The following is a 16685-nucleotide window of genomic DNA, read 5'->3' on the forward strand; positions in this document are numbered from 1 at the left end:
GAATTAGCCAGAATGCTGTTTGGAAGCAAGGACGGCGAGACTTCACATACTTTAGACAAGCTTTCACTCCCCCCAAAAAGAAATCCTGTTTGCTAAAGTAGGTCAGTGGAAAAGTGGAAGACTCTCAGTGCCTGAAACAATGAATCTCAAACAGATCCACGGTTTAGCTTTGTCTACACCGATCGCTGTGAGTCAGAGCTCCCTTGACAGCACTTAATATTTCATTGGTCCCAAGACTCTCACCCATAATCTGTGTGGTCAATTTGTGACTCAGAACAGGAAGTCAGGCTTTTTAAAAGCTGGGTTGTTGGTCTAGGGGAATAGCATTAAGAGACTGTGAAACAACAACAACAACAACAACACAACGAAACAAACTCGACCCGCTTACAACTCAACTGCATTTGTATTTTCGACACTCTGCTCAACGTCGGCTTTATTTCTCCGCTTTGACTGCGATCAGGAGCAGTCAGAGCAAAGGCCTCTGACTTGTTTATAATCTGCAATCTATACTCTCTGTGCTCATGCAAAGGCCGAAGCTGCCAAGGAGGATTAAGTTGGAAGAGAGAAAAACAGTCCTGAAAGGCTGATCTGTGCTGGACGCTGACCGCCGGGCTTCGGGGACGCCTTCCAAGTCGGGCTGGGTTCCTTGTCGTCCTGGTAACTGGAGCCAGGCCGCGCATGCGCAGACCCGTTCCCGATCACGTGACGCCGGCCCCGCTCTGCACCCCGCCCCTCACAGCGCTGTTCGAGGCGGGGTGAGCCTCTGCCCTATGGGGCGGCGGTGACTCATAGCTCCGGTGCCCCTGCACTTTGCTTTCGCCCAGCTCCTTCCATGCACCACGTGCCCCGCCGGCCGCACCCCCGGAGGCCTTTTGCAACTGCCTGTTGGGAAGGGCTGTGAAATGTCGTGAGGAGCGCCGCTGCTTTACGGCTGCCTGTCTCCGACGCGAGCCCGGGAGCGCCCACCGCCGTCAGCCCTGTCCAGCCGGGAGTTCGCCCGGCGGAGAGTGCGGGGTCCGGCGCCGCTGCCCTGCCCGCTGCGTCCGTGCTGGTCCCCGGCGATGTGAGCACGAGGAGGCTGCAGTGCCGCCTGGCCCGGGCTGAGACGGGCGGCAGGTGTCTGCGAGGCGGGCGGGGGCCGCAGGGGCCAGCAGGATGGAAGAGAGCATGGAAGAGGAGGAGAGCAGCTACGAGGCGATGATGGACGATCAGAACCACAACAACTGGGAGGCCGCGGTGCACAGCTTCCGGCCGCCCCCGCCGACCATCCCGGCGCCTGTCCGAGAGCCCCCGGGAGGGCAGCTGCTGGCGGTGCCCGCCGCGGCCGGAGAGCGGAAAGGCCACAAGGAAGGACTGTCGATGGGGCCGCCGCCGCCGCCGGAGACCAATGGGGTGATCATGATGTTGAAGAGCTGCGACGGGGCCGGCGCTGTGGCCAAGGCGGCCCCCGCCCCCACCCCCAGCTCCACCATCAACATCAACACCTCCACTTCTAAGTTCTGTGAGTCCAGCCTTTCACCCCCGCGGCCTTGACTTTCCTCCTGTCCACCCCTCCCGGAGCTGCCCGCTGCCTTTGTTTCAGGCCTGGTCCCCTCCCTCCCCGCCTCTCCCACCGCTGGCCCTGACTCCCTGTATTACCTGGGAAGCAGCCGAGGTACGCACTGCCCCTGGTCACAGCGGGCCAGCTGGACATTAGGAGGCGCTTTCCCCTGCGTCCGCCTTTAAAGTTCCACCCTCCAAGGTGAGGGGGAAGTAAGGCTGCTTGAGATTATTTAGGGAGAGGCCGTCCACTTGCAGGCGTAGAGGGAAGAGAAAGCTGGCAGCTTGTGTTCCCCTTGTTTGTTAACATCTCAGCAGTTAGGAAGTCCACCGCCCATCGTCTGCATCTCTTGAGTTGCTTCTTGAGTGTCACTCAAGGGACTGCGACATCCTTTTTGAAGCTGATCATGTGTAAAGTTACTTTTCAGAAGCTCCACTCAGAAGCCAGTCAGCGCCTGTCCCAACCAAAGATTCTGGTGAATGTTGAAACTTTATTACTGATTTGCGTGCAGGCAGTCAGTTTTTGGATTTGAAACTGTCCCCAACCAGGATGTGTTTGTCCTTTGCTCGCAGTGATTTTTCTTTTTCTTTTTTTGCTTGAGAGAGGGTGTGTGTGTGTGTGTGTGTGAGAGAGAGAGAGAGAGAGACAGAGACAGAGACAGAGACTGAAAAATCACAGCCAGTGTTTTCTTTCCTTTTATTAACAGCAAGTTAGTTTTGAGTGGCATCATGTAAAGCAACCTGAGATTTCATTTCTAGTTACTAATTTTATCAAGCTGCACTAAGCCCAATTAGCTGTAGGGAGAATACAGTTAGATTTTCTCACATACAAAGGCACAACCTTAACCATGATTTTTTTAAAAAAAAGCTTTAAACATACTTTAATGTTTATCTATGTGTCTTCAAGATAATAACGCTTGTGAAAGACATCCATATACCATATAGGCATGGTTCGTTAAGTTCGTATGTGACTTTTCCCCTGTTTCACATATGTGACAATGGCATTTATGTTGTAGCGTTTGTCTTGAGCCTGTGTTGTGAAATCAGGCCTTGGTCAGAGTGGCGGCATGTCTTAACTAAATACTGAAAGGATTTGCATTAGTGCTTAAGGTTCCCTTGAAGAGTTTTTTAAAAATATAAAAATAGTGAAATCAAGAAAAAAAAAGATTTGCCAGGTGAAAAGATAGTTTTTGAAAAGTACTTCTAAACTAGAGAGAACTGATAAAATGAGCAAGAAAAAGATGAGACTAAAGTATAAACCTCCCTTGGAGAGCCTGCCAGTTTGGTTCCCAACCACAATAAAGTGAGTTGCATGATTTTTTTGGGGTTTCCCAGTGTGTATAAAGGTCATGTCTATCCTATCCTGTAGTCAGGAAGTGTACAGTGGTGTTATGGAAAAGTTAGAGATACTGTGGTGACCAATTACAATCGTGAAGTGAGGGGAAAAACACAGACAAGACTTGCAAAAATGTCAGTATTGTGCTTTTTTTTTTTAAGGTAACCTTGGAAGCACAATAAAGCAAAGTGCAATAAAAGGAGATATGCCTCTAAAAAAAAAATGCAAAGCAGGAAATAGCTGTAAGCGTGAGGTGGTTTGATTTTTTTTTTTAAATAAAAAGATATTGGGAAACACAGTAAATAATTAATTTGAAAGGCAAGGTAAAAGGTATAAATTCTTAGGGAAGTAAAAACTGAAAATCTCTACACGAAGAACTAGATAGTTTGGCTAAGTACTAAGGAGTTGTGCTGCTTATGCGGTTGGTTGCACTGCTTCTGTATGTGGTGGTGGTTGTGTACCATTATCAGAGGGTAAATAGCAGAAGAGGAGATTGCTCATCCTTCTTCCACAGAGCAGCTGGTGGATTCGAACCATGTGTCTTTGGTATGACAGTTCACGTGAGATGAACAGTCTCCTCCTTTGTGATTTACAGCCTCTGAAAACCAGCTGTGAGTCACTTTGGACTTGATGGTACAGAGCAACAGTCACAGTGAATGTTTAATAATCTGGAATAAAAAAAAATAATCTGGAATACAGGTTCTACCCAGTATCTGGAAACAGTTCCTGTGAAAATTTTCGTAAGCTGAAATAGGTAGTGTAAGGTGAGGTTAACCATTTGTGAGGAAAACTTTTGAGCATTTCCAAACCTCCAAATGAACTTCCCAAACAGCACCTCATGTGTAAAGAAGCACATTGTGTTCACAAGCACCTCTGGTGGTGGTGTGGGTTAGTGGCTTGAACCCACCAGGTTTTCTGTGGGGGAATGATGGGACAGTCTCCTTCCATAAAGATTTACATCCTTGGAAACTACAGTGCATTTATACCCTGCCCTAAGGGGTTTCTGTGAGTTAGAATTGACTCAGAGGCAATGGCTTGGAGATCATGTTCGTAGATAAAATTCGAAGTAGTGGCAGCATAATGGCCTACAAGGAGGGACACCCGTGTCCTGGTGTCCTGCTCGGGTGTGTTCTGCCTCCGTAAAGTCTCAGTTTTCACTTTGTCTTTTTTTTGTAAACAGCTTCTCTTTGGATTTCTTTAAATTAGGGAAAATAGGTACTAGGGCAGGCCTTCTCTAACAGTGAAGTGGCCCAAAGCAAAATTTGCAAAGTATGGTGTATGTGTAGTAGTTCAAGGCTACCTCTCTTTAAAAAAAAAAATTCTGGACTCAGATAGTCTTATATGAGTTTCATCAAATATAAGTAATAAAATATCTACTTTTTTACCATTTGTCTGGAAAATAGAAAAAAGAAAACACCAAACTAATTTTTTTAAAAAAAATGTTATTTTTTTTTTTGTGTGTGTGTGTGTACACCATCAAATCGGATCTGACAGGTACTGGAGGAGATTGTCTCTCTTCCAGCAGAGCATCTGGTGGATTCAGACTGCGCACCACTGGGATTGCAGTGCATCTTCTTGCCACTAGGCCACCAGAGCTCCCCTCAACTAATTTTTTATGAAGTTAGCCAAAACAGATTCTAAAACTAGGTAAGGACAATATAAGAAGAGAAAATTAAAGTTCTGTTTCGCTTGTAACATGGGTTTGAAAGCCCTACATGAAACATTAACTGATCCACTCTAAAAATGCATTTAAAGAATTGTGATCCATAGAACTTGTCTAGGAATGGCTTACCTCTCTTAATCTGTTAATATAATTTGTTTCACTAACAGATAACAGGGAGCTCTGGTGGCTTAGTGGTAAGAGTAAGGTCACCAAGGAAGGACAGAGCCCAGCTCAGGCCAAGAAAGACAGTTTATTGAGGAGAAACTGCCGGGCTGCCGCTCAAGCAGAAGACCAGCCCCCACTAAAAGTTAGAGAGGGGTTTTATATTCTCTTACAGGGACCTTGGGGAAGGGGATGCTCACAGATGCTTCCTACAAGATAGGAAAGTGGGCTGGGGTCTCAGATAACTATTCCTGGGAAAGGGGGTTGGGTAGGGTAGTTTCACATCCTTGACAGAGAGAAAAAGCACAGCCACTACTTCCTGTGACTGGATTCTTTCAGTAGCCGTTCTGGGGGAGGAAGGAAAGGGCTCTGCAGTTCTGATAGTAAGGAGTTGTGCTGCCAACCCAGAGATGCATGGTTTGAATCCACTAGTTGCCAGCAACAAGAAACAATAACTTAAAGCAGAAATAGCATTATTTTAATGGTTATTATAAAACTATCTGATGATTTTCAGTACCTGTTAAAACAGCTCTTAGCAAATTAAGAATGTAAGATAAACACATAAAAGCACTATGTAAGAATGTAAGATAAACACTAAAAAAGCTTTTGGCAAATGATACTACTTCTGGTGAAAATTTCGATGTAGTCACTGTAAGATTGGGAAAAAGGTGTTGGTCTTCATTACTACTTAATATGATAATAAGAGAAGTCCTGAGTGCTGAGTGGTGTTGTGGTTAAAGTGCTTAGTGCTAATCAGAAGGTAGCTTGAACCTGTTAGCTATTCTGTAAGGGAAAGATAAGACAATCTGGTTCTGTAAAAGATTACAAAGATGTTTTTTCTTTCTTTTTTTTTTTTTTTAATTTTTGTGTGCGTGTACCATCAAATCAGATCTGACTGGTACAGGAGGAGATTGTCCCTCCTTCCCCAGCAGAGCATCTGGTGGATTCGAACCGTGCGCCTCTGGGATTGTAGTTGCAGCTCCTTGCCACTAGGCCACCAGAGCTCCCCATATAAAGAGTGTTTTAAGTTGAAAGCTAAAACATGAAGGAGTGAGAAGACCACCTATATAAATGGAAAAGCTTTCTGTGCTGTATATTACTTATTATTATGAGGATAGAATTTTCACCCATTTTCTTGTAAACTGGGGAAATGGTGTCACTCTGAGTTAGAAGTGACTTGATGGCTGTGGATTTGGTGTTTGGTTTTATAAAAAAATAACACACATACACAAACTCAACATTCACTTTATTCTGTCTGGAACGGAATCTACGATTTCTCCGCTTTATGTCTGGGCCTCCTCTGAATGCTCTACCCCAGTGGTGCTCCGAGTAACCCCTGAAAAGTCAGAGTGCTTTTTCTTGCTGAAATGCTATTTGTGAAATGTATTTTCCCCCTGATAAATTGGTGTATATTCTATTGGTCAAAGTTGGGAAGAAGACTTTAAATATTTTCTTAAAACAGCTTTAGAGTGTTCTTCATCAATGGAACCATCCTCTCCTTTATCCTGTATGTTAAACCTTATGAGAAACTACCCAACCATTTCCCAAAGCAGTTGCTCCAGTGCACAGTCTCACCAGCAGTGCATGAGTCTAAGCTGCTCCACTCACTTGTTGATCGTTTTACTGGTTTGGCTGCGTATTCTTGGTGTTGCTGGTGTGTTTCATTTAACTTTGCTAGAGGGAGAGTCGACTCCTCATCTCTGTTTGTTGTACTGTGGTGGCCTGCGTTTGCTGTGATGCTGGAATTCCAAATACTGGCAGTCACCTCAAGAGGACAGGTGTCAGCAAAACTTCCAGAGACTAAGGCAGACCAGATAGCAGTACCTGACTGTGTACTTCTGAAATAATGCGCTCTTGGAAATGCAGCATGTAGCCGGGGAACATTATTAGATAACAGTGCTGGAAGGAAGATGAGGCCCTCAGATTGGAATATACTAAAACATGACTAGGGAAGAGCTGCCCTTTAAAAAAAATTTTTTTTTAAAGTACTGTGTGCCGGTCAAGTCGGATCCAACTGGCACAGGAAGAGATTGCCCCTCCTTCTCCAGTGGAGAAGAATCTGGTGGATTCAAGCCATGTGGCTTTGGGATCGCAGTGCAGCCTCTTGCCACTAGGCCACGAGTGCTCCCAGAGTTACCTTAATGACATGTATGGAGCAGAACTTCCAGCCAGTGAAACAATTTCATTTTCTGACGTGGCTTGACTCAACATGAGAAGAAATAGCTGCAAACATCCATTACTAATTAGAATGATATGAAGTATGGATCTAGGTATTTTAGAAGTTGTGGAAATGAAATGGGACTCATAAAGATTGCTACCTTAGGTGTTAGTGTGATTAAATGGGCTGGTACTGGATGTTTTGATTCGGATGTCTAGTATGCTGGCAAAGATAAATTGAAAAATCATGTCAGAGTCATTGTCAAAGGAACATTTTAAGATCTATCCTGAGATACAGTGTCAATGATAGGATAATATCCTTTCAAAGAAGACCTATTATTATAACTATTGTTTAGATAGATGCACCAACTGCTAAAGCCAAAGATGAAGAAATGGAAGATTTCTACCAACTTCTGTAGTCTGAAATGAATCAAGTGTGCAGTCAAGCTGCATTAATAATGATTTGGTGTCTAGAAAGCAAAAGTTGGAAACAAAGATACACTGGTAGTTGGAAAGTATGGCCGTGGGGACAGAAATGAGGCAGGGGATCACACGATAGAATTTTGTACAATTAATGATTTATTCATTGCAAGTAGCTTTTTGACAAAACTGAGACCAGCTGTACATATGGACCTATCCTGATGGAATAAACAGGGATCAAAGGAAAAAAGGAGACAAATTAGAAATTCAGGCTCCATCAGACTCTGTGGCAACTCGGGAGGGCCTAGACGAGGGTGAGCCTGGGAGTGTGGTTGGGGTCTTAGTGTGTCTTGCATGCAGGCGGCGTGAGGGTAACTGTGTCTCATTAACTCCACACAGGACAACGGTTTCTGTCCACAGTACAAAAATGATTCCCATGAGGTCGGGCATATCCCCACACTTCGGCACCTGCTTCTGCCGATTCAGGGATCTTCTTCCTCTCAGGGCTGCTTTGCTTCTGGGTTTGCTGATAAGTTGAATGGATGACACAGAACTCAGAACCATATTCACAGTTACAGAGTTTATTAGGGAAGTTAACGGGTTACAATTCAGATTTGTAACAAGATCCAGTTCTTAGGTGTTGAGTCTGCTTCTCAGGCATATTCACAAGCCCTTTGACCTTCAGTTTCTTGGCTTCGGTCGGCGCTGCAGAGCTTTCTCAGCCCTGTCTGTGCTGGCATCTCCCCACAGCAGTCCTCCAGTCGGCTTGAGGGAAGCAGTCAGTGCTTCCTCAGGCTCGTCTCTGAGATTTTGTTGACGGTGCCCTTGTATGTTTCCCAGCCTTCCTGGCACAGGAATCTCTAGTTCAAATGGGCGTGCACTGTACTTTCCACTTCTTGCTAGTAGTGAGATTTCCGTTTTCTGGTGGTGAACCTGCGATCAGAATAAACCTGGCAGGATGGCAAGATGAGTTACAATCCCCTCATAGTGTTCAGACCTCATTTGCATGTTCCCACCCAGCCATGTGGCAGAAGTCCCAAGCAATGTGCTAGGAAAGCCTTTCTGAAGAATAAAACCACTTCTCCATATCTGGTCAGAGGAGAGGGGCCTGGACAGAGTGCTGGAAACTTAATCCCCTTATTCACCATCCATAAATGGCCCTTCCCTCTCTTGTCAGCTCACCAGCCTTGTGCCAAGCAGCAGAGATACAGCTCTTGGATCAGGGTTGCAATACTGAAGGATACTGTATTGAAGAATGTAGCAAACATCAAAAGAAGAGAGAAGGAATACAGAGTCACTGTACCAAAAACTTTGTTTGATACTGAACTGTTTCAGGAAGTAGCATATGATCAAGAACCAATGGTACCAGGGAGTACTGAAAGCTGCGCCAAAAGCAATGACAAAATATAAGGCTCTAGAAGTTGGTGAACTATCACTTGAGCTGTATCACAACAGCAAGCCAGTGCAGCCTTGCACAGGCTCATGAGTTTATACCAAGAAAGTTGGAAGACACATGGCCAATCGTCTCAAAGAAATATGTATTTGTTCCTATTAAAAAAAAAAAAGTAACTCAAAAGGGTGTGGAAATTACTGAACAGTATCAATATCACATGGAAGAAAAATCTTGCCAACGATTTAAAAAATTACTGGAGCAGTGCATCAGCAGGGAATTGCCACACATTCACAAATTCAGAGGAGGCTGTGGAATGACACATATCATTATGATGTGAGGCAGATGTTGGCTGAAAGTAGAGGATACCAGAGAGTGCTTGCTTCTGTTTCATTGACTATGCAGAGGCATTTGTGTGAATCATAACAAATTAAGGACAGCAGTAAGAAGAATGAGAATTCGTCACTTAGTTGGTCTCTTGAGGAAGCTGTGCATGGACAGGTGTGTAAGGAGGTCTGGTGTGTGCTCTGTATGTAGCATGTTGCACTTACCACTTCAAAGACTGTGTGTTTCCAGTGGTTCAGATCTATTAGTGGCATCTCAGGAGAAAGATGGATATCTCTGCCTGCTAAGATTTATAGATTCAAAACTTGATGGAGAGCCACTGTGTGTTTGAACCTGCTTGTTGACAGTGCGTGAATGAGTGGTTTACTTAATATGTCGAGCAGATCTGAGAACTGAATGATATGAAGAACATAACATCAAATCAGTAGGAGACTCAGCAGCAGCATGTGACACGCAGACAAGACAACCTTGTTTGCATGAAAGTGGAGAGGACTTTAAGTACTTTCTGATGAAGAGAAAAACATTTGATATTGATTGTACCTCAATTTTTAAAGAAAATAAAAGCACATCTGGACCAATCAGCATCATCGTCATCACTGTGCTGAATTGGGAAAAGATGAAGTTGTCAGTGATTTCATTTTACTTGGCTCCACAGTCAGCAGCCAGGGAATCACGGAGTGCATTACACTGGGCTGATCTGCTGTGAGGGATCTCTCTGAAATGCTAAAGAGCGCGGATGCTGCTTTTGAAGGAGATGGTGTACCTGGCCCAAACCATGGTATTTCCCATTGCTGCTTGTGTGTGTGAAAATTGGGCAATAAATAAGGAAGATTGAAGAAAAGTTGTTGTCTTAGGGAAAGCGTTGTTGTGTTGGGAAAGAATATTGAAGAGACTTGCAAAGAACAAATATATCTGTCTCAGAAGAGTAGCCAGAATGCAAGGATGGTGAAACTGTCTTTGGGCATGTTGTCAGGCAGGATCTTTCCCTGGAGAAGAACATAATGCCTGGGAGATTAGAGGGTCAACAAAGGAGAGGCAGAGCCCTAATAAGATATATTGATTCCATGGCTGCAGACAGTGGCTTTAAGCAAAGCAGCAGTGGTGGCCCAGGGTCAGGCAGGAGTCACTTTGTTCATAAATTTGCCATGAGGCGAAGTGGATTTGATGACTACTTACAGCCACAAAGGATGAGCGTGGTAGTGTGGTTTCATCTTCTTTGCATGTTCCTTTGATCTGAAAATGTGCTCTGAAAAATCAGCCTCTGAAAAAACCATGGGGAGTCATCATGAGTCAGAGCTGATGCCATGGCAACTGGTTTGATACTTTTTTCAGTCGTTGTAGGCTAGTTCCAGTTCATTGAGAAAATTCTAGAACCTTTTCCAGGGTCTCAAGGTTGTACAGTGAAGGAGGAGGAGCCTTTAATAAATGTAACACTTTGGATAATGTTAACCTTATATGACTTTCTGTAACCTTCATTTGGACCTCTCAGAATTCATTCCCACTATTTTTCCCTTGCACTTCTCTTGGAATATGAGATTTCACTTGCTCATTTAGATTTGCTTCTTGTTTCCACAGACACCTGATGTCAGTTGGAAGTCTATAGAGGCAATAAGCTGCTTGTGGAGATGTAGTCCTTCCAGGGTTACAATGATGCTATTATACAGGGTCTTTGCTCAAGTCTTGACTTGCCTTGAGCATCAAATACTCTGTCAGTCAGTCATGTTTCCCTGTGAGTAGATTATTGACAGCAGGAAGGGATCTAATACAAGAAATTCGGTGCTTTATGCAAGCATATCTTGTTTTATTGCACCTCGTACATACTGGGGTGGGTGTGTGTGTGTGTGTGTGTGTGTGTGTGTTTCCAAGAAGTTGGAAGTTTGGAGCAGAGACCTCTTGGTCCACGGCAAGTTTCATTTCTCACTCGCAGGCTGCGCACCTCTGACGGTCTAATTCCACCATCGACTCAGTGAGAGAAAGATGGGCAGCGTCTTCCCACTGTGATTATAGTCTTGGAAACAGTGGAGGCTCGTGACGATCCGGAACTGACTTTATGGCAGTGAGTGAGTGTGTGGTTACCCTGAGCACGTTGTCGGCACCCTGTTTCCAGCAGCGGGGCCTCACCTTGTGTGTCTGTCGGGTTTTGATAACCCTTACATTATTTCCAACTTTTCCTACTGCTGTCGCCCAACCCAGATCCCTCCCACTGCGGTGGAGTTAGTCTCAGCTCATAGGCACTCAGCATCAGTTTTCTGAGGCTGTAAATCATGAGGGGAAACGGCCCATCTTTCTCCTGTGCAAGTGGCTGGTGGATTCGAACTGCCCACATTTTGGTTAACAGCCGGTACATTACGCACTGTGCCAGCAGGACTCCTTTAATAGAAGATGGTATAGTGTAAACCTGACAATGCACCCAGAAACACAACAATTCCTGTGATATTCTTTATTGGAGCCATTGCTTTATTATGGTGGCTAGGAGTGGGACCCACAGTGTCTCTGAGATGTGCTTGTGATTTGTTGGAAAGGTTTGGGGGGGTGTAAAAGTTAGCAAGGCTGTGCCATAGAAGCTGCTGTTACAGTTGTCACACTGCCATCCTTTTCATCACTGACGAATCATGAGGGTAGGGACCAGACACTCCAACTGGAATTACCACAAACTCATAGCGCTCTATTCTCACGGGCCAAATCCGGGAGCAGCAGAAACATTTGACGTGCTTTGGCCTTCCAGATCTCACTCAGATGCGTATCTAGCCTACTTGACTCAGCTTTCTGTGATAATGTCCCAAATCTCAGGAGTTCACAGAGCAGCAGTTTCTGTCTTGCATGTGTTCTTGTTACTGGTTGGGAGTTGACAGTGACTCTGCCTTCCGTTCTGGGGCCCAGGCCGAAGAGCAGCTCTTTCTGGGTCATGTCACTCTTGGCAGAGGGAAAGGGAAGTGGACAGAAACACAAGTGACTCTTAAAGCTTCAGCTTGGATGTAGCCTGTGTCACTTCTCATATTGCACTGGCCAAAGGAAACCACAGGGCCAAGTTTAAGGGCAGTAGAGTTGAGAAGTGTGCTTCTCTAGCAGGCCCTGCAGATTACCTGGCAATGGGTTAAGGTGTCACCTCCTCCTACGGAGAGAGGAGATAGACAGTTAAAAACCTACAATTGCATACAATTCCTGTGAAACAAGAAGGTGGGAAGGCTGCTGGTGCCCATTGACTATATCTAGCATTTGTGTGACTTGAAAAAGGAAAACCAGAATAATAATTAAAAAAGAAATCCTTGTCTGAATGTTTTGAAAGTAGGGACAGATGAGTTTGAATATGAGAATAGAAGACAATTCATACATCCGTATGTATGTGCAGGGGGTCCGTAACCTAGGACAAATTGAGTTACCAGGAACTCTGTTGTTGACCATCTGGGTGTTATGCTGTGCATCTGAATTGCCAGTACACCTTCCTGGGAGGAAGTTGGAGAAAATGTATGCAGGGCATATAGGAAAAAGTGGCTGAGTTTTATGAACATACTCAACCTTTGATCAAGATAATAGGACTAGAGTCCAGTGGAGAAATCATCCATTTAAGAACATGGACTTTAGAACTTGATCTCATAGATCACAGACAAGGGAAATTGACAGATGAGGACTAAATGCATTTTGAAAACAAAGAGGAATACTGAAGAAAAAAGAAAGAAAAAAAAATACAGTGAAAAGATGAGCTGGTGTTTTTCCTCCGAATGGAAGAACCTAGGGCTTCAGCTGCATGAAAGCACCAGTCATTTTGCTAAAGGCAGATTCCAGATGCAGTGAGATGTTTCCCCGAAATGTGTGAGAAAGAAAGAAAAGGACTGTGGAGACAACTTGCACTTCCCTCAGACTGGAAATGCTGCCCCCTTCTTAAGGGTAAGCCACATAATCTAGAACATTCCATAAGTAGAGTTATTACTGCAGCTGAGAAAATGCCAGTGTTGTCCAATGTGTCTTCATTGTTGGAGTAAATTTTTTACTCACCTGGTTTATGTATGTATTAAGATATATCTGTAAGTTTGAGTGTAATGTTTCTGATCTTAAAGACAAAGATTAGTTCCATGAAGATCATGATACTAAAAGACAGGATAAAAATGAAAAACAAAAACACATTAGGATGTTTGACTCATCTCAGCACCAGCTTAGAATGGGATTGTTAGAATAGAGCCCTGTCACAAGTAAGGGACTGTGTGTGTGTGTGTGTGTGTGTGTGTGTGTGTGTGTGTATATCTCTATATAACTTGAAAATATATATAACATTTGCCAATTCAGTAATTCCTACTTCTCCAGTTCACTGGTGTGGATTATGTTCATCATGTTGCATAACCATCACCACTATCCATTTCCAGGTTGTTCCAGCACCATTAACAGTAACTCAGTGCCCTCCAAACAGTCACACCAGATCCCCTCCCCCTAAATTTTCCTACTTCTAGTAACCACTAATGAACTTTAGTCTCTGTATTTGGGTACTTCATATTAGGGGAATCATATATTTGCGCTTTCAAGACTTACTTCACTCGTTCAAATGTTTTATAATAATAAAATTTTTTATTTTAATAAAAGTTTACAGAAAAAGTTGGATTTCCATTTATTCACTTTGCATATTCACCCCCTGCTAGTTTACTTTCTTTTTTAAAAAAATACTCATTCATTGTTACACTATTTCCTCCCTTCCCCCACCCCTCCTCCTAGTCCTCTTTGCAATGTATGTCTTATTCTGGACAGTTGTCTTACATATAAAGCCTAGTCATATATTCCCTGTAAATATGTTCTTTCCTTCATCTGTTCCGATGCACTGTTTATTATCCAGTCTTTTCCTATTTTCCTTCCAATCTCCCATGTCATTCCTGCTTTATAATGGTGGTGTTATGCAGTATTTGTTCTTTTGTGACTGATGTATTTCACTCAGCATAATGACCTCCAGGGTCACCCAGGTTGTGTAATGTTTTACAAGTTAATTGTTTTTCACTGTTGCATAATATTCCATTGTGGTAAACGGTTTTCCAGGTATATTCCTGTTTTAGCATGGGTCAGGACTTCATTGCCCCTATAGGTGGGTAATTATCTGTGATAGCTGTCTCTCTCATTTTATTTGTTTATTGATGGGCATTTAGATTGTTTCAACCTTTCAGCAATTGCAGATAGTCTTGGAATTAAGCATTGATACACAGTTTTCTGTTTGTGTTCTTGCATTTGTTTTGGGAATGTGCCCAGGATTTACATTGCTGAGTTGTATATTCATTCTATGTTTAATTTTTTAGGAACCTTAAACAGTTTTCCATAGTGACTGTATTTTGCAGTTTCTTCAGCAATGGATAAATGTTCCAGTTTCTCCACATCCTTACTGATACCTTCCAGATTTCCACTCCTAGCCCTTCTAGTCTAGGTGAGGTGCTTGCTGTCTCTAGTTTTGATTTGCATTTTCCCAATGGTTTAGCGAGCTCAAGTGACGTAGTCTGCACCAAACTAGGCTGCTAATTGTGCTGTGTCTCCAGTGGTTCAAATTGACCAGTGTATTTGAGGGAGAAAGATAGGCAGTCTCCTCTTAGTTACAGCACTGGAAACCCAATGGGAGGTGACCATGAGAACTGAATTGATGGCAGTGATTTTGAGGGTTTTGCAAAATGACTAATGGCAGGGACACTTGGGGGCACAGTGGCTAAATCACTTGCCTCCTAGCCAGAAGATTGGTGGTTCAAATGCAAGGGCCTCTCGGGAAGAAAGATGTGGCATCTCTGGGAATCCTGTGGGCACTTCTGCTTGGCCCTCTAGGGTCACTGTGGGTCAGAATCAGCTTGCAGTGGGCTGAAAGGGTTTTTTTGATGATTAATGACAAGACCTGGTGATACTGTGGTTAAAATGCTCTTCTGCTAATGAAAACATTGGTGGTTTGAATCCCGCAGCCTCTTCTCAGGAGAACAATGTAACAATCTACTCCTGAAAAGATTTATGGCCATTGAGTAGTTTTCCTCTTCCTGTGGGGCCACTGAGTTGGAATTGACTAGGTAGTAGTGGATTAGGGTTTATTTTTGTCATGACTATTATTGCTAGGCGTCTTTTCTCACGCTTGTTGGCCATTTGCATATCCTCTTGGGTGACACAGATTCACATTCTTAGCCCATTTTTTATTGGTTTTGTTAAGTTGTAGGAGTGCTTTATATATTCTAGATGTTAAGCCTTTATCAACTATATGATTCTCCAACATTGTCTTCTCATCTGCAGGCAGGCTTTCTTTGGTTGATGAAATCCCTAAGTAGCAAGACGTTGTACTGCCTAATGGTGATGTCTGTGAGCTGAGAATAGTTTCTTGGCCCAGTGTCCTAGGGGTCTGTCTCCCAGGTGAACAGACCTTCTCAGTATTTTAAATTGAACTCAGTGAAATTATTCTGCTTCTTAAATTAACTGATTCAAAAGTGAGTTAAGAATTCTCTCGTGGATTGAATTAAAATGTTAACTGGCATTATTCAGTCTTGAAGCAGCTCTGTGGACCAAGGCTGCCTGCCAGTTTTCGGACAGCTGACCCTGTTAAGAGATGGGTCATTTCAGGTGCCCATCTCTCAGCATTCACCCTAATTGCAGCCTCCCTGGATGTACCTTGGCATCTTATTGTCTTCAGCTTAGGGGGTGGATTTCGCAGCAAACACCGCGTCCTCGAGTGCCTGAGCCCCTGCACCTCATTGGAGATCTTGTTTTGTCGCTTACCGGCAAGTTTCATAGAAAGTGACACTGAGGAATCTGTCAGAGAAAGCTACAGCCCTGTTTCTAGAAGGCCTGGTCCCCAAGCCCCAAAAATAAAATGGATGCTGTTTGCTTCCTCGTTAACCAAAAAGGTTATTGTTGATGTCCTGTTGTAACTGGTCTTGTCAAGGTCAAGTGGCCCATTTTTCTTTTGACTTTGTGACTATTAATGTCTGCTGACAGAGTTGTAGAGATCTAGAATTGTAGGTGTGCTGCCTAGACATTTATATGGCATTGTAGTCAATAAATATTTATTAGTATCTTTGTATGCCAAGGTAATATTTCAGCCTCTGGTGATGAATGAGACACAGTTCAGTGTGGGGGAGGAAAGAGATAAATGTGATCTATTAAGAATAAGTGGTATTATAGTATCTTGTATGTATTTGGTAACATAGAAGAAAGCAAAATCAATTGAATCATTGCACGGCCTGTGCTTTCAGAGTATTGACAAGTTCATGTCATCATAGGATTCTTTGAACAAGGGCTGTTTGAGCTGGAATCATTCATATAAGCTCCATCATTGGACAGTGACTGTTAATAACCATGTTATTGTTCTTATATTCCAAGTATCTTAATGATCTCACATTAACGAAAATCTTCACCACTGGACCAATTGTTGTAGATGGAGAAAAGGGTGAAATTGTCAATGATTTCACCTTACTTAGATCCATAGTCAACACCCTTGGTCCCAGCAATCAGGAGATAAGGAGACGTTGTATTGGGAGAATGTGCTGTCAGGGACATCTCCAAATTACTGAGGAGTCATGATGTCAGTTTGAAGACTAACCTGCGCTTGACTCAGACCATGGTCTTTTCAGTCATGTGCTGTGCGTCTGAGAACTGTATGAGTAAGGATGACAGAAGTAGAATTGATGCCTTTAACAATGAAATAATTCTTCTTTTACTTTTCCAAGAGGGTAGTGTAC

At 43.6% G+C, this 16685-nt stretch overlaps 1 protein-coding gene across 1 annotated transcript in view; it reads left to right on the plus strand.

Annotated features, from left to right (window-relative positions):
- The first annotated feature begins 888 nt into the window (after positions 1-888).
- The window catches only part of CACUL1 (CDK2-associated, cullin domain 1), a 64500-nt gene continuing 48703 nt past the window's right edge, over positions 889-16685 (plus strand). Inside the window, exon 1 of the mRNA XM_006879902.1 lies at positions 889-1501. Coding sequence (XP_006879964.1) covers positions 1156-1501 — 346 coding nt within the window. The 5' untranslated portion in view covers positions 889-1155. The remainder of the gene's footprint in view (positions 1502-16685) is intronic.

This window comes from Elephantulus edwardii, unplaced genomic scaffold (assembly GCF_000299155.1).
Source record: "Elephantulus edwardii isolate Elephantulus edwardi_28Jun2011 unplaced genomic scaffold, EleEdw1.0 scaffold00006, whole genome shotgun sequence".
Taxonomy (NCBI): domain Eukaryota; kingdom Metazoa; phylum Chordata; class Mammalia; order Macroscelidea; family Macroscelididae; genus Elephantulus; species Elephantulus edwardii.